Genomic DNA, 22,629 nt, shown 5'->3' with positions numbered 1-22,629 from the left:
CTTAACAGCGACGGTGGAGCACGACAACGACGGCACGGGCTCGCCGGAGATGGAGCAGCGGCGACGGGAAAAACAGAGAGCGAAGAAAGAAGAACGACGGCGGCTCCAGAGCTTTATAGGGCAGCCAAGGAAGCGCAAGGAAGCCACGACGCAGCCTTCAGCGCGCCAACGCGACGCCCAGACGGCCACGCGCGCGACTGGAAGCAAGCCGAAGATCGCCGCCGGTGTAGCCTGAGTGGTGAGTACTGTTCACAGAAATTACAAGTTTGCCATTCACCAAATTTCACAAATTACTCTCAAATTTTCATAACAACTCAAAAATCTCCAAAAATAAAAGTTGTTCAAAATCAAAAGTTCTACAACTTTGCTTTTATAACCATCTCCTAATTCGGTCTAGATTTTGAAATGAACTTTTGAATTTGAATAGGGAAATTTACCGAATTACGCCTTTTTGATTTACTCAAAAATTTTCTAAACAACTTGAAAAACTCCAAAAACAAACTTTGTATAACTTGCCAAGGTCTACACTTTTGCTTTTGGGCCCAACCCCAAAATATGCTTAGATTTTGAAATGGATTTTCAGGGTAGGGTTTACATGTTGAAACGCGGGGTTTTCTCGAAAAATTCAAAACCCAGTCAAACTTTGAACTTGAGTCAAACAATACATTGCAACACATACCACATAAATATAAACTTGTTTTAGTAAATGCACATCAAAGTTTTTACCAAATGCCAAATGCTTTGCAATGCATATGATGACATGTCAGATTTTAACATTTAAACACCCGAGGTGTTACACTAGCCCCTGACCTCTAGACTCGTGAAGCCGGAACACTGCTTCGTTGGACAGCCTTGACAATTGTGTCGCCTGGATACAGAAATACGGTTGGACAATTTTAGTACACATACTTAATACCAAAAGAATAACAAATTGTACCATTCAAGTATATTACCACGTATCTTTGAAGCGGGGCTCTCTCCAACTGTGTGTCCTCCCTAGTGGTAACGTCGTACACATTTTCGATGACATCTTCCTCCGAGTCCTCGTCAATCGCCATGTCAGTGTACGGGGGCTTGATATGTGTCCTCGTAGACTTGTGAAGCCACCGCAGGTACTCGTCGAAGGTGTGCTGGTCGTGTGGAGGACCCGCATGGACCGGATGTCGTACCCTGTTCTGCCACAAATGGATGCGCGAGCTATATGTCACGCGCCAATCCTTGGTCTTGTACCTCTTTCTGCGGTCATACCTACAATAAAACGATGTTAGTTGTACCACACACCTCTGGATTGTAGCATTGTTATTAATCGATAACGCACCCATGCAATTCTTGGTTGGTGGAGTAAAGTGGTGGTGGGCAGCCTGTCATTCTCCCAAACTGTCTGTAGACCCGGATGGGCAAATAAATCTCAACCACATAGAAGAAAATAAGAGGGACGTTGCAGCGATACTCGTCTGACTCGTCCCTAGTGACAGGACTGAGATAGTACTAGAGCTCGGGAGCATCCCAAGGACACCAATGCACCTGAACATTTCGTAATTGAGTTAGGCTGTGATATAGTGTAGATCGAATAAGACACATGTATGATAGTAAAGAGAGCGTAACCTAGTGCTGTGTCAGGACATCGAGACCGTCCGTGTACTCCCTGTACTTGCGCCTCGCATTCCTTCTAACTAACTCAGCTTCCGTCCGGATATACAGAGCTGTAGGGAGTGTATCCTACCCGTTCCATTGCTGTATTAAACACGATAATGAATTAGCCATTAATAATCTCATCATATGTAACTGCCTCGAAGAATATAGTGAACCGAAGTACTTACCGGTAAACCATTATTAAGGGGCCTCTTAATGGGCCATCGTTCCCAACACCACACCTGAAGTAGGTACGAGCAACCCTCAAGGTTCGCATATCCTGAGGTGCGACGGCAGGCAACACATAGCTGTCAATACGTCCATGCCAGGACTGCGCTGCCCTAGCTGTACGCCGCTATATTCTCCCACGGCTATCATAGTATGTCAAGAAACATCCAGCTGATCGTGTTGCTCGAGGCGTTTGGAAAGAGGAAAGCACTAAGAAAGTGCTAGAGCCACACACAAGCGAACCTGTCGATCAGAGCCTCCTCAGCCTGTGGGTCCAAGTAATCAAAGCGCTCCGTGATCTAGGATGACCCTGGAACTTTTCGTGAAATTGACCAAAGAAAATGAGACCCCATGGCTGCAGGAAAGCAATGCAGGTATTAAATAGGCTTGAATTACTCACTTATTTTTTTTGGAAGCATCGTCGTCCGGTGGAAGAAAGCCAGTAAACTGAGCCACCAGCTCCCTCCAGTGATCGTTGTCAACTATCCCTGTCACTAGAAGTCCCCCCAACCGAAGGCCTAAAATAGCCTTCACGTCCTACAACGTCAATGTCATCTCGCCACAAGGTACGTGGAACGTGTGGGTCTCAGGCCTCCACCTGTTATAAGAATAGAACGACTGTTAGTTGCCTCAAATTTGTTAGAAGAAAGTTTACGTACAAAGAATGCACTCGCACCTGTCTACAGCTGCAGTAAGTAGTGCTGGGTCAAGGGGCGGAAGACCGTGGTTGACAACACAGACAAGCTCAAGGAAGCCGGCATGCCGTATGTACGGCGCATAACGCTCGTCCCATTAGTGCGCCCTAGTGTGCATGCGGGGCCTCAAAGGAGGCTAGGACACCTCTGCGTCATTGTCACTCAAGATGTGTGCTCGGTGCTGGTCGTCGTACTCCACCTTAAGAATAGGGTACAACGGGTGCTGTGTGGAAGAAGCCATCCTGTTACGAATTGATAAACATAGCGTTAGAGTATTCAAATTAACAAAATTTAAATTAACATTAGTAAGTTCACAAACAAATCACTAACCTAACTATCCTAAATCCCAAAACTCAAAATCCTAACTATACTAGATAATAAATACATAATCAATTCCTAAAATACCTAAACCCTTTTGGGTTTAGAGTAAACTAGTATCTATACCCAAAATCCCTAACTAAATAACTAACTATAAACTAAATAATAAATACATAAACAATCCATAAACCCAAAATCCTAACTATACTAGAACACACAACCTCAAACCTACGTAAATCACAAACAAATTCACTAACCTAACTATCCTAAATCACTAACTATCATAAATCAATACCAATCATAAAACCCTAACTATCCTAAATTACTAACTATCCTAAATCACTAATTATCCTAAATCAATAATAATAAAAAAAATATGAAATCAACCCTAACTATCATAAATTACTAACTATCCTAAATCACTAATTATCCTAAATCAATAATAATAAAAAATATGAAATCAACCCTAACTATCCTAAATTACTAACTATCCTAAATCAATAATAAGCAAAAAAAAAATATGAAATCGGGAGGAGGTATCTTAGGAGCGGGCGGCCTTGACGCGCCGACGTTCGTGGCACGGCCGGCGCGGGCGTTGCGCGGCGGGAGTGGCCGGGAGCGGCGTGGTCGGGCGCAGGCGCGGCGTGGCCGGGCGGGCGCTGGCGGCAGGCGGGCGGGCAGGGTGCGGGCGGGCGGGCGGCCAGCCACACGGTATTTATTCGGCTCTGCCGCGCCATGATTCAGGGCGCGGCACTGCTGCGCCAAGATCGGTGGCGCGGCAAGAGCTGCCACGTCAACGGCCACCGAAACCGGTCGTCGCCACGTCAGACCTCTGCCGCGCCACCATGCATGGCGCGGCACAGACATTTGGTCGCGCCAGGACAATAGGCGCGGCCAAAGGTGTTAGTTTTTTTAAAAAAAAACTTGCAGTGTTAGATTTAAAATTAGTTATCAAAAGGTGTTAAAATTAAAAAAAAAATCCTAGTAGTTAATAGCCGTTATTTTTTAGCTTGCTAATCTTTATTAGGAGACCGGCTAGATTGACGGTTGGACTTTAGCTTGCTAATCTTTATTAGGAGACCGGCTAGATTGACGGTTGGACAGTGGATTGAAGGAACTTATAAACTATTAGCAGTTTTCAGGTAATAATTAGCTGCTAATTTTTCAATGCACTGTCTCTATCTGTATCCTGTCAACTCTACGAAGATATGATACACGCGGTGGAATTAAGAACTCGTAGCAGTGGAATTAAGAACTCGTAGCAGTGGAATTAAGAACTCGTAGGCAAAGCGGTAGGCACGATGACAATGCATGCAGCATCTCTGTTGCACGTACACTTGTTTCGCATACACTCATGGTACACGCTCCAGTCTGGCGTCAAGATATTTTTGTTATTCATACTAGCTGCCATCAGACGTTCTATAGAGCGACGACCCAGCAGCACATCTGCCATCACTGTCTCTGTCAATGCTACTGTCATGGAAGTAGACCTGGGATTAATTAAGATCTCCCGACTAAGTAAACCAGGAAGATTTAGCATGCGTATCTCCGGCAGCTGGATCCTTCCATACTTCTATGTTTATTCAGACTCATGTTACACGCTTGAAAGCTACTACCATTTTGGTGTGCCAATCAACGTCGTCGTCAAATCGTCATAGATAAATTTCACCAAAAACGAAAAAGGGTGGCAAATGTCACCAAAAAAAAAAAACAAAGTGAAACAGGAAGATGATCAGATCTTGGACGGGACAAGCAACAAGGCTTGCACGCAACCGAGTGACATATGCACTTGTACCTCCGTTCTTGTTGCCAGGCCAGGCAGATCGTCTACCTACCTGCAGGGGTTTGGGTCCCGTTTCCCTACCGGCGATCACACTGCGCTCAGACTCCAGTTTTCTGATGCACTCACAGGATCGGAAACGTTTTCACAGCAGAAATTTTTTGTGACTGTTCGTGCACACACCTGACCTGACGTACGTAAGAACGCCATGCATCAAAGCAAGCAGGCTAAAGTGCATGACCGGTATGTTCCTATTTGGAGCGTATGTACGCGTGTAGATGTTGGCTACAAGCCAAGATCATTTTGTCGGAGACGCAAGGTCGTCTCACTACCAACATTTCGTTGGCGCATCTAGTTTCCCGTCTCGCCAGTCATTTTCCAGCTGCACGATATAATACACTTTCTTTTGGCACACTGAGATAGACGCATTTCAGAACGAACATAGCAAAGCTGTTGTCGTCGATCTCATCGACGCGACCTGCATCTATCTAGTGATATATATAAATACACATATATACACCCCAAGCAGCAATGCAAGCCGAACGAAGCTACAGCCAGCAACCAGTCTGAACCAAACTCTAGCTAGCAAGCTATAGCTAGTAGCCAAACCAAAGGCGATGACGCTCGGAAGCATTGCCAGCCGGTGGCGCGAGCTCCAGGGCGCGGACTCGTGGTCGGGGCTGCTGGACCCGCTGGACCTCGACCTGCGCACGAACCTCATCACCTACGGCGAGCTCACGCAGGCCACCTACGATGGGTTCAACCAGGAGAAGCGGTCGCCGCACGCCGGCGCGTGCCTGTTCGGCTACTCTGACCTGCTGGCCAGTTCGGGCGCCGCGGCGGCCGGGAGCTACACCATCACCAAGTTCATCTACGCCACGTCGGCGCTCCCCGTGCCCGAGGCGTTCCTGCTGCTGCCGCTGCCGGACCTGCTGCCGGAGTCGTGGAGCAGGGAGTCCAACTGGATGGGGTACGTCGCCGTCGCCACCGACGAGGGCGTCGCCGCGCTGGGCCGACGCGACATCCTTGTCGCGTGGCGCGGGACCATGCGCAGCCTCGAGTGGGTCAACGACTTCGACTTCACGCCCGTGTCCGCCGCGCCCGTGCTGGGATCCGCCGCCGCCGCCAACCCGGCCGCCTTGGTGCACCGGGGGTTCCTCTCCGTGTACACGTCCAGCAACCCGGACTCCAAGTACAACCAGACCAGCGCCAGAGACCAGGCAAGTGTTAGCTCTGCTTGCTACTGCTACTCTATATAATATATGTACTGATGACTACTGAGATTCAGATCGACCATTTCCCAGTTCTTTGACTTCATCATCACCTAAAAATCACAGTGTTTTCGACAAAATTAAGGTTCAATTTTCTGCAAACGTTTCACTCATTGGTGAAAATTGTTCACCGTGAAGAATTAATTCGTGGCTGTACGTAGAGTCTAGGCACATGCACATTGCATGATTGTTTCGGTAGGCCCTACTTGTCAGGCGCTGATCATTGGCTTAAACTTGCATCCAATTAAGCAACGAGTTAGCTCATGCGAAAAGGAATGCATTGATGGAGGTCATTTATCTCTTCCGAAAAGGAAAAAAAAATGAGAAAAATACCCAGCCTATATTTCACAATTTCTGAAAGAGGCGGAGAGCTGACATACTGGCTACTCCCTTCATCACAAAAGGTTACAATTCTCGTTTTTTAAGAGTCAAATAATTTTAAATTTAATTAAACCTATATAAAAATACTAACATTTATGATATCAAATAAGTATCTACTAAAACAACCATCACTGGTAGAGAACCGAGCTTTACTCCCGGTGGGGAACCCCCTCTAGTCCCGGTTCCCCACCCGGGAGCAAGCATCCGGGACTAAAGGGGGGGTCCTTTAGTCCCGGGTCAGGAACCGGGACTAAAGAAGGACCTTTAGTCCCGGTGGGTAACACCAACCGGGACTAAAGGTGCCTCCTGACATGCCACGATGGCCGGCACCTTTAGTCCCGGTTGGTAATACGAACCGGGACTAAAGGTTTTTTTCTTTTTTCTTTTCTTTTCATTTTTTTGTTTTCTTTTCAAAATAGGTTTTCGAAGTCGTATTGTACGCTGCTAATTATACATTTATATGCGCATATAGTATGTTTCGGTTCAAGCACAATGAACGTATTAAATCACACAATTCAAGCATAGAAATATATATATATATATATATATATATATATATATATATATATATATATATATATATATATATATATATATATATATATGCATCATATATATATTTACATGCATGCATGCATATGTGTATTTTACATTATATTATTTCATGTGCATATATTACAAAAGATTGCATTATAGTTGTTGTGACATAACAAGTTTCTTCTCATCCTCTAGCTTGGCTTCAATGGCAGTGTTGGGTCGAAGTAGAACTCGCCCTTGAAATCGATGACCTGCTCATTAAAAAATCCGGCTATAGACTCTTGAATTGCTTTGATTTGGTCTTGCCGTATGACCTTTTCCTCCAACCATCGAGTCTACAGGTTTGAATTAAAGGAAAATAAATTAATATATGTACATATATATATATAAAGACATAGTAACACAATCAATAATAATAATTAAATGAATATATAGTGTATTTTTAACGTACTTTGAGTCTCTCTGTAGGAGTTCTTTGGGAGAGCACCTTGAGAAACTTGCAAACATAGTAACCACAGTAGTTGTTCCCCTGTTCCTGCCTCAGACACCACTTTACGAGAAAAAGATTTGTCATCCAATCTGGTGATCCGGTGAAAGCTATATGTTTAATTAATAAAGATGATGCGATTCAGGGGACTTACTTTCAATGGGATTACATTCAGTGGCGCTTTGCATTTTTCCATGTGTTGCTTCTCAATAAAGGTTTTCCAAACACTGCCCAATAAAAAATTTGCCACGTCATCAGATATAGTTAATCATCATGTTTGTGTGTATATATAGTTGCTAGAGATCCCGAAATTACCTCTGGATAATATCTATCATATCTTGGTAGTCTTGTTGTGGTTTTCTCATCGAGTCATAGATTATCAAGTGACTTTTCACCAGATCGATGTCCATCAATATCCAGTGATTGCTGCATGTGTTTATAGGATATAACGCATAACACTCATTAATTAACTAGAATCAACATATGAGCCATTAAGGCTATGATCGACATGATTAACACTCACTTGAAGTTATAGGGAAAGAGTATATCCTTCTTGTGGCGTTGGTTCACTAAGAAGTTCATGATGTTACTCTCTGACTCAGACTTCCAATTAGTCATTGGAGTAATTGGGTCTTTGAATACTATATGGGGATCAACAAAACCAATTTCATTGCAGCCTTCCTTTCTGAGCTCTGTCATTGTAAATCTGCAGCCTTCCTATCTGAATACTAAGAAGCTCCCAACTACCACTAAAAGAACTAAAGCTAAAATACATTTCAGGAGCACAAGGATTTCGCGACCAATCTCAACTAAAACAGATAGATCCCCCGATTGTGCAACATCTTTGGGCTTCTTCGGCTGGATCACTGCCTCATTAGCCGCCGTATCTGCCTGTTGTGCAAGATATTTTTGCACGAGTTCAACATACTCTTCCTCCCAGTAGAAGCCTGAACATCGTCCACTGCCATCCCACTGAAATTAAAACAAAAAACTAGAACTTTAATCACAACCATCATGAAAATAGGTATAAACTAACCATAATCATTAAATACGATAAAATAACTCACATTGCGATCCGGACACTTGTAGAAGATACGATCCTTGTTGGGACCCTCCTTCTTCACTCGGTACTCCATCACAATCTTCATCTCATCACGACACTTGCCGCATGGAATGAGAGGAAGGCCCGACCTAAGTCGCTTTGGAAACCCATGAGAGGCCGAGGACCCGGAAGCAGTTGCCATCTACTCTCTATACTCATTTTTTAATACACTATAAATTTCTTCTTTTATAAACAAATAAAATTAACAAACTATAAAATTATCTAGATCTCTAAACAATGATATTTTTAATGGTCATTGTGTTCTCGTCTTTTACTGCGGCAGGTAAGTAATTCATATGATATTTCCGCAAATTAACAGAAGAATGGGAATGTACACACATAACAGACTACTACGACGATATCGGGACGTGTGAATAAATAACCATCCGTACTAGTTGACCTTGCTTACGTGATCATCTCGGCGAGCATTTCTCCACCGGACAGCACCGTACTTGGTCAAGGAAGAGCTCCGATTCTATGAGGAAGGGAACACGGTCTCCCACGACCGTTGTCGCTCTCCCTCGTAGAATCAAAGCTCCTCCTTGATGTCCGTTACCGCTCGACAGAGAACATGCTTGCCGAGCTGAACACGGTCCGCAACTTCAACTAGTACGGATTTTCTATAATTTTCTAACTATTTTCTAAGTTTTTATTTATATATACTACGTTTAGGTACGGTAATTGACAGACTACTACGACGATATCGGGACATGTGAATAAATAACCATCCGTACTAGTTGACCTTGCTTACGTGATCAGCTCGGCGAGGATTTCTCCACCGGACGGCACCGTACTTGGTCAAGGAAGAGCTCCGATTCTACGAGGAAGGGAACACGGTCTTCCACGACCGTTATCGCTCTCCCTCGTAGAATCAAAGCTCCTCCTTGACGTCCGTTACCGCTCGGCAGAGAACATCCTCGCCGACCTGAACACGGTCCGCAAGTTCAACTAGTAAGGATTTGCTATAATTTTCTAACTATTTTCTAACTTTATATTTATATATACTTTAACCTTCTTTCATGTAAATATGCAAGCTTAAAGTGATTTTGAGCTCAAATTGCTTACAAATGAAAAAAAACCCACAATAAAGAACCATAAATATATATAGTGAATAAAATGGCATAAGAAAATGGTAAAAAATGAGAGTATGAGATTGGTAACCTTTACAACTGAAGAATCGACGGAGGAATCGAAGAATGGATGGAGGAACAATGGAGGGAGGGAGGAAGCAAGAACACTACTGCAGTGAGCTTCAAAATGTGCTGAGCTCGGGCTCGGGGAGGAAGGAGGAGACGGCCGATTTATAAAGGGAGAACATTTAGTCCCGGTTGATAGATCCAATCGGGACTAAAGGTAACTTTCCAACCCCGGGCGCAGCCACGACCCGGGAGTAGACCTTTACTCCCGGTTGGAGCCACAAACCGGGAGTAAAAGTATACCTTTAGTCCCGGTTGGTGGCTCCAACCGGGACTAAAGGTCCCTGCCACCTCTGTCTGGCGCAGTAGCCGTTGGGCAGGGACCTTTAGTCCCGGTTGGAGCCACCAACCGGGACTAAAGGTATTTCTAGTCCCGGGGGCAAAAAATTCCGGGACTAGAGCCCATTTTGGCCGAGGATCAAAGGTCTGTTCTCTACTAGTGCATGAAATATATTTCCATAGTAAATTTGTTTGGAGGCATAAAAGTTGATACTTTTTTTTTCTATAAACTCAGTCATCCTTTAAAAAAATGTGACTTGGTTAACTTGAATTACATTCTTTTTGGGACCGATGAAGTATTGAATTAATAAGAGCAAGTTAGCTTTATTATTTTACTCTATCTAATTGCAAACTAATTATAGCCGTACTAATCCGTGATGTAGTAGCTAGGCTAGTTTTAGGAAGTTTTTTTTCTTTTAAAACAAATTCTAGTTAGTTTCAATCGTTAGGTTTGATATGAATATTAAAAATTATCTACAATATTCATCAAACATTATATGATTTGAGTACAAACTACTACTAAACTAATAACAATAAAAATAAGTTATCGAAATGCCACCTCTTGATGGACACACCTCAACGATATCTCAGCTCGAATAAAGATATTTGTTGTTCTTCAAGTATTTTGGCCTCAGTGCAGGTTGACCAAAGTTGCAACTAATTTTGTTAATTGTTATAGGTTACTACTAGAAAGGGCGTCCGGCATATGATATATATGAAATATGAGTATATGACCGGCATATATATGCAATTGATTTTGCAGGACTTACGTATATACATCATCATACACAACGATACATAGCTATTGTTTCATATATAACCGCACGCCAAGCTAGCTACTCTCTCTGCTAGGGATGCAAGACGGGTTAACGAGTAATCCGCAAAAAAATTAGCTTATTTGTGGGTTCACGAGCAATGTACTCTTTATCCTTACTCTCTGTCATAGAAAAGAATGTAATTCTATGTTTTAAGACAAGTCCATTTCTAAGTTTTACTTTTATTAAGTTTGTAAGAAAATATCAACATTTATATCTCCAATTAGGTTCACTATAAAAATATATTAGTACTTTTTTTTTCTATAGATTTAGTTAAATTTAAAATTGTTTGATTCTTTGGCAAGTGAGAATTGCATTGTTTTTGGGATGAATGGCGTATTACCAAATCAGATGCTTATCACGTACTGTGCAGTGCTTAGTGAAGAACCACATGAATGAATATGATATGATGCAGGTCCTGGCGGAGGTGAGCAGGCTGATGGCACTGTACAAGGACGAGGTGACGAGCATCACGGTGACCGGGCACAGCCTGGGCGCGTCGCTGGCGACGCTCAACGCCGTGGACCTCGCGGCCAACGGCGTGAACGCGCCGCCGGCGGGCTCCTCGCAGCCGCCGTGCCCCGTGACGGCGTTTGTGTTCGCGAGCGCGCGCGTCGGGGACGGCAACTTCAAGAGGGCGCTGGCGTCGTTCCCGGACCTTCGGGCGCTCCACGTGAAGAACGCCGGCGACATCGTGCCGACGTACCCGCCGCTCGGGTACGTGGACGTGGCCGTGCAGCTGCCCATCGCCACGGGGCGGTCGACGTACCAGAAGCAGCCCGGGACGATCGCGACGCTGCACAACCTCGAGTGCTACCTCCACGGCGTCGCAGGCGAGCAGGGCAGCGCCGGAGGGTTCAGGCTGGAGGTGGACCGCGACGTCGCGCTGACCAACAAGGAGGAGGACGCGCTCAAGGACCAGTACCCGGTGCCCGTGGAGTGGTGGGTCGCCAAGAACAAGTTCATGGTCAAGGGCGCCGACGGCCACTGGGCGCTCCAGGACTTCGAGCAGATCTGATCAGATCAGAGCTAGCTCGCGCTGCCATGCTGCCCATGCACGATGTATTTAGTATATATATCTGAATAATGAGTGCCAATAGGCAATACGGCATGCATGTATTATCATTCAGGTTTTGTGTGTATGTGTGATGCGCTTCTCACCTCTTCCTCCTACGACTACGATCCGGAGATTGCGATAAGGAGTAAAATATTAATTATTCATAAATAAACCATCCTCTGATTGTGATTGTGTCGTCATGCGTGGTGCCATAATTCTTGGCTGATTCTTGCTAGCGCTGAGGTGCATGACGATTTCTGAACCGGAGAAGGGCAGAAGGCGGACGCGTCCTCGTAAACAGGCCGATTTTCTTTTAATAATGGATTTGTTCCGGCTTCACCGCTTCAAAAATCTTCAAATCAAAGAATAAGTATGAGACTACAGATCATCTCCTGGTGGGCTGTGTCTACTCCAGGGAAATTTGGACCAAAGTCCTCAGTGCAGCTAGACTGGAGATGCAGCCTCCGCTATCAGCCCCGATTTTAGGAAAGGTTTTGATTTTGACTCGCTGGTACTGCTCATCTCTTGGTCTGTCTGGAATGAGCGCAACCGTCGCCGTATTCAGGAACGAATCAATGCAGGCACACCACCTGCTGTTACTAATTCTGGAAGAAGCCGATGCGTGGATTCAGGCCGGCTACAGGTCGCTAGCGCCGCTGCTGGTGAGGGCGGTGACTTAGGAGGGTGTGCTCTATACCTTGCTGTCGCAAAATTGTACTCTGTAATAGGAAGCTGTAGTATTCTTGGGAAGCCGGGATTTGGGTAGCTTCGGTATGCGTCTTGCAATGCCGTGCTTCCTCTTTGTCTCGGTTGTATAATTATTATTAGCAATACAAGAGAGATGCTTATATGTTGTATTTATACTATAGAAAAACGAGTTAAAGAGCGTACTAAGTTACAGAGTAGAAACATAACATGATAATCAATAAAATAAATTTTTATCCCCCACCATATGAATTTGAGATAAGTTTACATGTGAACTTTAAAAAGTTGTGGAATCTCAAATTTCAAGCCAAATAGCCTAATCCTTTAAGTAGATTCTAATTCCTCCAAAATAAAGAGATCCAAACAGCCCTTTAATGAAATACTTGTGGTACTGCACATGTTCGCGAAAAAAAAAGAATAAGTACGAGACTATGACTCAAAATCAAAACACAAAACGTGTTCGACATAAGTGCATATATAAGCAATCATAAAGATCATGCAAAGCCTCTATGGGACTGTCAGCAGGCACCTGAGCGACTCCCAAATATTTTTTTTCTCTTCATGGAACATCTTTTGCTAGAACATATATAGCCGTTCCAGTGTAAGAAAAATTTCTGAAACGAGTTTATCGGATTTTGATTTAAAACAAACTTGAAGTGATAAGTGAATCCTGTGTGACTCACTTTTGTGGACTCAAATAAACGTCCGAGTTAAATTATTCAGTGCGTAAAGATATTTAGGAACGTCTGACAATAATTCTAGCAAATAAGTAGCGGATGGTTTGTACTAGGGGATTAAGTGTGAAAAACAATTTTTACAAACAAAATAAAATATAACTTGTATTTAGTACTTGAATAAATCTGTAGCGCAGGTTTAATAGATAAAAATGCAACTCTTGTTTTGGTGTGTAAAAGTTACTCAATAGTATATATGATAGTTCAGAAATCGAATCCGAGATTTAAACTGAACTTTTCGTTGAGTCGGCGAGAAATTAGATTTATGTTCGAAAGGTCAATTTTGGTAAATTATATTGAGCAAAATATTTCAATAGTGTTTAAATATTTCGCTCCTATGGGTTAGTATGCAGCATGGAACAGGTCGTAGTTGCGTTAGGGGTTACGACGATCACTCTAAAATTAACTGAACCTCGCTAGAACGCGTTGGGGACGTGTCGTTGGTGCTCTGTTCGTAATCCGGCGACTGTAGCGAACGATCTCGGTCGCTCACCTCAACTACCTCGCCCGCTCGCTCTCGGCCATTCATCCCACCTACTCACCAAGCTACTGCTGTCATAGCCATCTTTGCATAGCGCAAATATGCATGCAGCATTAGCAGCTCATAGTACTAGCAGCGCGGTGCGAGTACACCCTATCGGCAGCACGCCATCAGCGAGTGCAGGCCTCAGTTGCTGCCGCCCCCGCTAAACGCCATCGTCCATTTGCCAGTTTCATCGCATCATCTCTGTGGCACCATGAATGCCTCTACTCCTCTGCTCCCCTTTTTCCTTCTACCAAGCAAGTAGCCGGAACCCTTACCACCAGAGCAAGGCACGCACGCAAGCAACGCAGCATCCTTATCACGTACGCCGTCAGCGCCGCCGTCGCCCAACTTTCGCGTAGGCGCGCGAGCGCGCAAGCTCCACGGCCGCGCTCGACCGCAGCCCCAGCTCCTGCTCTCCCCTGCTCGCCTCCTGCTGCTAGCCTTGGCGAGTCGACGCACGCTAGGCCAATGCCCTGCGGCACCCGCCTGGGCTGCGCCCTCCGTCGCTCTACCTTCCTTGCGAGCGCGCATGCGTATCCCCGGTCCCGTGCTGGACCTGCTGCTCCTCGGTGCCCGTGCCATAGCGTCGGCCGAACCGCGACCTGCCCGCTGCCCCACAGCACGCCTTGGCCGCACCCACCGTTGCCCTGCCCCCTCGCGTGTGCGCGAGCTCCTCGACCACCGCCGCACCAGTCCGCCTCCACGACCTGCCCCGGCCGGACGCCGCCGATGTCGGTTTCCCCGTGGCTCCTCCTGTGCCCCGCGCGCCGGCGCCTCCGCCGTCGCAAAGGCGCACCTCGAGCGTGCGCTGCTCGACCGCTGCCGCGCCCCGCCGTCGTCCGCGCCGGCCAGCCTACTGCCTAGAGCCGGCGAAGCGCCCCGCCGCTGAGCCGCTTCACCTCCGTCGCCGTCGTCCTGTGGCCGCCCACGTGCGTGCGTGGCCGCCGTGCCATGGGCCGCCTCGGGTCTTGTCGTCGATGACCACGTGCGACCGGGCCCACCGCTGCCCCGCGCCGTCTTACCACCACCGACGGGTGCGCAGGTGGCTGGGATTTGGCTAGCCGCGCCCATCCCGTGCCTCCTCTGCTCTTGAGGATGAAGGGAAGGTGAGATAGTGCGAATAGAAATTAATACAGGGTTCTTATTACAAAATACGTGACTCATGTGAATAGTGTTGAATAGTGTCTAGAGTACCGTGGGTTAATTTACAGAAGGATCAGGGGTCTCAACGTAAAGTGGTGCCGTCGTAGCTGGATTTTCCCCTATGAGGCGGCTTGCTAGGCCAGCCTGCTGCTGACTGCCGCCCCTGGGCCTGGTGTCGCGTGCCCCGCTGGGCCAGCCTGCCGCCGCCGCGCCTGGGCCGCCCGCGCTGTTGCCGCTCGCCTTGCTGGGCCGACCAGTCGTCGTCGTCCGCGCGCTGGGCCGGTTTGTGCCGCCCGCGCCTGGGCCGCTGCTGCGCGCGTGGTCGCTCCACGCAGGCCGCGTTGGGGCTGCTGGGTTGCTTAGCGGCCGTCGGCCCTTTTCGTTCTAGAAAATATTTAGCTAATTTAGTTTTGGAAATAAACTTGTAAAATTCGTAGTAAATGATAGAAAAAAATATAAAAATACCAAATCAGTTTTGTTGAGTTTCTAAAATCATGATCTATCTGATATGGTGTTTCGTTCGCATAGATTCAGTTTGTTTTTAGGGTTGCTCTAATTATTTTAACATGCTTAATATTATTAAAAGGTGAAATTATAGGAATTTCCGTGATAAATCGGTGATAGTGTTGACTCTAAAAATTTTACAGTAAATTATTAATATTATTAACTGCTCACTGTAATTTTTGTAGCTCTAGAATAATTAGTTTGCTAGATAGGTAATGATGCCCCATTTTGAATAAAGATTAAATCGATAGAATAGAATAAAGAAACATCTTAGGATTGTATAACTAAAACATTTGTTGAGAAATAACGCCTTATTCGACAACATGGATATGTAGCATAAGTACGGTTGTCGTTAGAACTAGCTTGTTAGCTTGAGTGATATAAATCGTATTTCTACGAGTCACGATTATATTCGATTAATTACGTCTTTGCATTGCATCGCATTACATGTCATATAGGTACAATGATGAATCAACAAATCAAGTGAAGGATGAGTGAGAATCTAAAGATGGTGTAAAGGTATTCTCTCCAGGAGATGATGCAATGGGCTTTCTATTTAGTTGATAGTGGATGATCTGAAGATGCAGATACTAACTTTTGATTAAATCTTACCCAGGCAAGCCTCGGTGCATAACCTCTACTTTGGTACACTTTAAATTATATTTGTGCACTAAGTTTTAAGGAGTTGAATAAAACTCACTTGCATATATATATCTTTATCCTATGAGTCTTACTAGTATAATAAGATCGTGTAGAATACTATGCTATAGGACTCCGATAGAAGTCGAGTAATTGCCTGTCACTCGCGAGAGATAGAAAATTTATTATTGTATTATTATCACTTGGAAAATATAAATGGTGGAAATGATAAATGGTGACCGAACAGGGATGTAGTTTGGGTATTGGTGGATGTAAGAGGTTGTGTCCTACGGACAATGGGGCATAGCTTGGTTACACTGTTTCCCTGTCCGTGTCGGTTAAAGACCGACCATTGCATTAGACGATAGGCAAGTCACAGACTTATTATCCCGAGTATATACTTGGGTATGGACGTAGAGAAGACTTGTTACTCTCTTGTCATGGGTTCTGGCTCTTTCTGGACTGACTGTCAAGGTGGTTTTTGGGTATTGGAAGTCCTTGCACCGCAATGAGTCTGGGACTCAGGGTCAGGGGCTTGGAGTCCTAGCTTGGACGGGGACCTGGACCCTATGACAGGAGGATAGTGGGTTGGTCTTGCTTGTGCCTAGGGTATAAGCAGGACATGTGTTTTTGGGGTACCTAATTGGGGGCATTGATTCATGAATCGCTGGCGTTCCGGTATGACTTGTCTAAACTCTAACATCGTAGTAAGAATTGGAAGATGAAAGATGGTAAAAAGGATTTTAATTGATACCACCTGCTTGAAATTAGCACATGTGTTTACATAGAATGGTTGGCTAATGAACTAATGCGTCTGCTAATAAAAATCAAATATAAGGACGCACATTTAGTAATGCTTCCTGCCAATGTAATAAACCCATAAGATAGATAGCCTTGCATATCTTTAGAGTCTTTTCTTTTCTCCTGTTGGGTAAGTCTTGCTGAGTATAATTGACTACTTAGGGTTTTATTTCCCTCTGTTGCAGGGAAATAGATGTTAGAGATGACTCTTGTGTGTGGATTCTTCCTGGTGGGTTCAGAGGGGATTCCTTTACGCTGCGATCATAGTTTTTATTTATAACTATCACTAAATATTTTTATAAACAAAAGTTTTATAATATGTTGTCATAGTTTATATATCAATATTTTATCACGTCATAAATAGATGTTTAATTTCGTTGTAACTCTATTCACATGTTTATATTCTGTTGTTCTATTAAATTGTTCATAACTCTAATAATATGATCACATTCCACTGTTATAACAATAAATCTTATACTCTGATGTTGTATTAAAAGTAATATAAGAAATGATTAATAATGATGTAGGCTTTATTGTCTCATTTGTGACCCCTATGAAAAAATATGGATTTTTGGGTTCTCCCTTGGGGTGTGCTCGATGGAACCGCGTGATTTGGTGTCCTCCCTTAAGTACTTAGTGTCTAATGGAAGATGAGTACTCTTGAGAGGCATTAGATTAGGCGGTTCTGCCACATCCAGGTCAAAAAAATTGTTCAACCGCAAAGGAGTCATGGGTCCCATTCGCTTCGTTGAAAAAATAAGCCAAAACACTCTTCCGGCTGATTAGTCGTGAGAGTAAAACACTATTTCAGCTGAAAAAACAAGCTAAAAAGTATGGATTATAAGACAAGCGAACATGGCCATGGAGTGTGTTGACACCAAAATTTGGTAAGCTTACCCTAAAGAGGAAGAGATTGGCCGATGATGTCAAAAACAAGAAAATCTCTTAATTAGTGGATATTTGGGAGCCGACCAGGAAATATTATTCAATTTTGGAGAAGCATGATGTCCAAAGTCTCCTCATGTGAAGATAAGGAAGACACAAGAAAGCTTTTATTAGCAGATTCTACAAAAGGGGAAACTGGAGTCCATGTATCTTAAAATTTCCTTTTAGATTTATCTTGTTAGGCAAGTTTTGTACTAGATCACCACGTGACCAACTAGGATTGTTTCAGACCTCAGGGTATAAATGTAAACCCCGGCTATTGTACCAAACATCTCCCAATCAATCAATATCAATTAATTTTTTTGGCTTCACGCCAACCCTTAGGAGTAGGAGTACTGTAGATCTCGACGAGTTCTTCAACAAGCAGGGCTACATCGATCTGGTCGACCTCCGGCTTGTCTGTAAGCACCGTCATGGCTTATACTTTGGTTTGTAAGGCTGCATCGGTCCGGCCAACCTCTTCTGAGCTCTAGTATAAGTTAGTTATCGATCCTTATCTAGTTTAAGTACGGCTGCATCGGTTAAGTTCGACCTCCACTGCTCAAATTAGATTAAGGTCAAGCTATCGGCTCTACCTAAGGGTGTCATCCTTCAGGTAAATTCATTGAGTTACCGATCTTGCTGATGTTCTCGTTGTCATCAGTTTCAGCAATATCAACCTGCCCGATCGAGATCGATCTAGACCGACCTCATATCCTTTTAGTCCATCGTTTATCTTGCTATATTGTGATAATTTTTACTTTAAACAATGGATTATGTTTTTATCAACTGTTCTACTTTGATCTTTATCGTTCATAGTACGCATTCAAAGACATGTTTTTGATCTTGGATAAATTCTCTAGTTAATGAGATCTAATCTAATGACACTACCATAGCTGCATTGATCCGGTCGAACCTCACTGGTAAGACTTTAGATTAGAGATCATCGATTAGTGGTGTTGTTTGTGATCGAGGTATGTATTCTATTTGTTTGCTATGCCTACATCGGCTAAATAGCCGATTGATTGTACTTTAAAGCTTATAGTGTGTCTTTACGGTTCTGCTAAATATGAATATATCTGTTTATTTTAAGAAAGAATTGTGTTCTTGCCCTTGTTCAGTACTCCAATTGTGATTTTGTCCCTACTATTTTAACTTTGTGTTTTTGCCCTTGTTATTTTGAACTGAAGTGTCTATCTACCCCTGCTTTGGACGTTCGTCGGATGGCCATCGAATAGATGGATTAAAAAAATTCGAAACCTGAAAAGAAAAGTCTAAATGCCCAGACTGCCCCTTATCCTTTCTGGCTGTTTCTTGACTCCACAGGACACCGACCGCATCAGAGAGGGACGGAGCGGGCGGCGCGGTTCTAGGCGGCGGAGCGTGCGGCGTGGGTGCGGCGGCTCGAAGCAGCGTCGGCATCAGGGCGGGCGGAGCAGGTGCAGCATCGGGGCGACGTGGGCGTGGAGCGGGCCAGGGCGCAGGGGCGGGCGGAGCGGGCGGCTCCGGTGCCTGGACGCCCGCTACGCCTCTACATCGCCTCCGTCTACTCGGAGCGTGAGGCCGCCGCGGCCGACGACAACCTTACCGTGGTGCGCGACCTCCGCGCCGCTGTCGAGCAGCCCTCCCTCCCGGACCCGTCCTCCCTGGAGCAGCGCCGTGACGCGCTTCTCGCCTATGCGCAGGCCCTGGCGCTCGTGGAGCCCCGCTTCCCCATCTCCGCCGACTGCGCCCACATCCACTCCCTCACCTTCACCTGGCACGATGCCTTCAAGGGGAATAAGAAGTGAGCCCTCGCCTCCGTCCACCTCGAGAAGGCCACTGTGCTCTTCAACCTCGGCGCCGTCTACTCCCAGATCGCGCTTGCCGCGGACCGCTCCACCGACGTTGGGACCAAGACACCTTCCAGAGTGTGGAGGGGGCATTCGCGTGGCTCAGGGAGAGCGGGGTCGCAGCCAAGGCTGTCGCTGCGGGGGCCAAAACCATGGACATCACGCCCGAGTGCACCGGCATGCTGGAGAAACTCATGCTCGCGCAGGCGCAGGAATGCTTCTTTGAGAAGGTCATTGGTAGAGGGAAGCCACCCGCGCTGTGCTCCAAGGTGGCGCGGTAGGTGCGTGATTACTTCCTGTTGTTCAGGTTTTGCGATATGGGAGCTTAGTTTGGATTGATGTGGAATGAATGAAAGCTCTGAATGTTTCTTAAGTTGTTTAGGAATTAGCAAGCAAGTTCGTGTGTGTATCCAGTTGTGAGATTAGTTCCTACAATTGATTTGATTTAGTTATATATGATGACTTAATTGTATATGAGTTGCACGGTTCATTTTAGCTACCATTAATACAGCACATTCTTATTCATGATGCCGTACAGTTCTTTCTTCTGCAAAACTTTGGTGTCAATGTGCTATCTAACTAATTCTTCATCATTACATGTTCACATATCTTTTCAGGTGGGCATATTCTATGAAGAAGCATATGCAGCTCTCAGTGCACCTCCTCTAAGTCAGCACTTTAATAAGACATGGGTGTCCCATGTCCAGCTGAAAGCTGCTCAATTCTACGCCGATGCTTGCTATAGGTATTCATTAGATCTTCATCAGAAAGAAGAAATTGCTGAGGAAATTGCACGTTTAAAGATTGGTATGAGTGCCTTGGCAGATGCTAAGAAGACTGCGAAGGGAGTTGCTGCCCAGCTTCTGGATTCTGTCAACAAGCTGAAAAGTAACATGAAAACCAACTTGGAAAGGGCTATGAAGGAGAATGATCGTGTTTACCTGATGCGGGTTCCAGCTGCTGGTTCCTTGGGAGCCCTCCCTGCAGCGTCCCTTGTAAAGCCTACCTCTTTGGCTGAAGTTTTAGATGCCAGCAAGGAAAGGCTTTTTTCATCACTTGTGCCTAATGACAGCATGAAAGCACTCTCTAAGTACACAGAGATGGTAGATAATATTATCCGGGCCCAGGCAGAGAAATTACAGCAAGCTAGTGAGATCACTAGAGTCAGGCTGAAGGAAATGGACTTACCAGATTCTATTCTTTCATTGGAAGGAAATATAACCTTGCCCTTGGATCTGAAGGAAGACGTAGAGGCTGTGCAGATAAGTGGTGGCCCTGCTGGCTTAGAATCTGAGTTGCAGCAGCTTAGGGATTTAAGCAGGGTCAATCAGGAACTACTTGTTCAGACTGAAGAACTTCTACAGAAGGAGGCGAATGAAGACGCACAATTTCATACACAATTTGGGAGTCGTTGGACTAGACCTCAATCAAGCACCCTAACAAGAATATTCAGGATAGATTGAATCTGTTTGCTTCTAATCTCAAGAGAGCTGCTGATAGTGATTCTCTGATTGAACGAGGCGTGAAGGAGAACTATCCATTGATGCCTATCCTTGACAAAAGACCGGTGAGAGTTTAACAATAGTATATAACACGGTGTAGTTGCTTTTATGGACATGTGACATGGTGTAGACCTGTAGCTTTTGTGGACATGTTTTTTTTCACAACTTTTGTGGACATGTTGATATGTTGTATGGTAGACATTGAAATGCTGTGGTTCTCCATGATTTTTCTTATGTGTTTTATATGTGCTTCATATTGTTGTCATGATGCTAGCAAAATATAGCAAAGGTGCTGTCAAAATTTTGAATATTTATCAATATTAAATCTGAGTTCAAATAATTATAATTAGACATACAATAAAAAAGTCTAATTCTAAATCAGGGTAAAATCACAATTAGGCATAACAAACAGAGGCAAAATCGCATGGGCATTTATGTCCTTTTGTACAAAGTTTAACACCGTTAGGGGTGGATGACGGAGCAGGGGCAAACTGGTGCTTCGTGAATGGCACAGTAAGGGTAAATTCACAAAGTCAAAAAATAGGGGCAAAATCATAATTTCGATACAAAACAAGGGTACAAACGCAAGAGCCCCTTATTTTAAAGGTTTGATCTGTTATCTTTATCGCGGCTGCCATCGATCCGGTCGAACCCCACTGTTAAGGATAATAGGTTAGATTTGATGAGTTTATAGATCCGTTCATATTAAATAGTCGATTGTTCACATGCTGTAATTCCTTTTCTACCTGAATCGGCTATTTTAGCTGATTCGCCTGTGTTTTCACAAATATGTCATGTTTTCATGAACCTGTTAACATATAGTCGGTTTTATGGATTTTCTAGTTTTAGATTATTATCATCATCATAGCTGCCATCGATCCGGTCGAACCTCACTGTTGATGGTAATGAATTAGATCTAGCCAGTTCGTAGTTCCTATTATGTTAAACAGTCGATTGCTTGCGTGGCATATCCTTTTGCCGAATTCATTGGCTTTGCACCATGTATTTGATTAAATCTAATGTAGCCAGTGATGTATCTTTGACGCATATATATTAACAGCTTAAGAGAAAAGATCATTAAAAGCTAGGTGCATTGTACTTGTTACTATAAAATCAATCATAATCTGCGAGTGTTGTAGTCCTTAGCCGTTGAGTCCCTCTTATATCGGCTATTTAGTCGATTTTCCCGTATGGCTGCTCCCGAAGCGGCACACCTAAAACTGTCTGGTCAAAACCGGCATGTTTCACCCTAAATTACTGATAAGCTTTCTCTCCTTATCAATTGCAGGTCAAATTGACTGGCACGCCTTCGGAAAATTCGTAGGATCGGCTAGTCCTGCGTTGAAGCCAAACAGATCTCTGGATCGTTCCGGCTTGCTACGTGTCCACCCGACGCGGCTATCACGTTTTTGCGCCGATAGAGTGAAAATGTTCTATACTTTGAAAGGGGAAAAATGGTTCATCAAGTAGTAAACATTTATAATTCGCGACATAAATCATTTTTTAGTTGCTTATAACTTCCCCATGCATAACCAAATGAC

The 22,629-nt window shown here is 44.7% G+C and overlaps 2 protein-coding genes and 1 pseudogene across 2 annotated transcripts in view; 2 read left to right on the top strand and 1 right to left on the bottom strand.

Moving 5' to 3' along the window:
• LOC136509917 (protein CHLOROPLAST VESICULATION-like) overlaps positions 1 to 22,629 on the bottom strand; it is a 118,548-nt gene that overhangs the window by 91,881 nt on the left and 4,038 nt on the right. The window lies entirely within an intron of this gene.
• LOC136509913 (phospholipase A1-II 7-like) lies at positions 5,120 to 11,959 on the top strand. The gene is made up of 2 exons (XM_066504505.1): positions 5,120 to 5,873; positions 11,137 to 11,959. The coding sequence occupies exons 1-2, from the start codon at positions 5,271 to 5,273 to the stop codon at positions 11,737 to 11,739; spliced, it is 1,206 nt and encodes a 401-aa protein (XP_066360602.1). The 5' UTR covers positions 5,120 to 5,270; the 3' UTR covers positions 11,740 to 11,959.
• LOC136511342 (vacuolar-sorting protein BRO1-like) lies at positions 12,234 to 21,253 on the top strand (annotated as a pseudogene).

This window comes from Miscanthus floridulus, chromosome 16 (genome assembly GCF_019320115.1).
Source record: "Miscanthus floridulus cultivar M001 chromosome 16, ASM1932011v1, whole genome shotgun sequence".
NCBI classification, from domain to species: Eukaryota; Viridiplantae; Streptophyta; class Magnoliopsida; order Poales; family Poaceae; genus Miscanthus; species Miscanthus floridulus.
The sequence above is the reverse complement of the archived record's forward strand: the minus strand, read 5'-3'. Positions and strand labels throughout refer to the sequence as shown.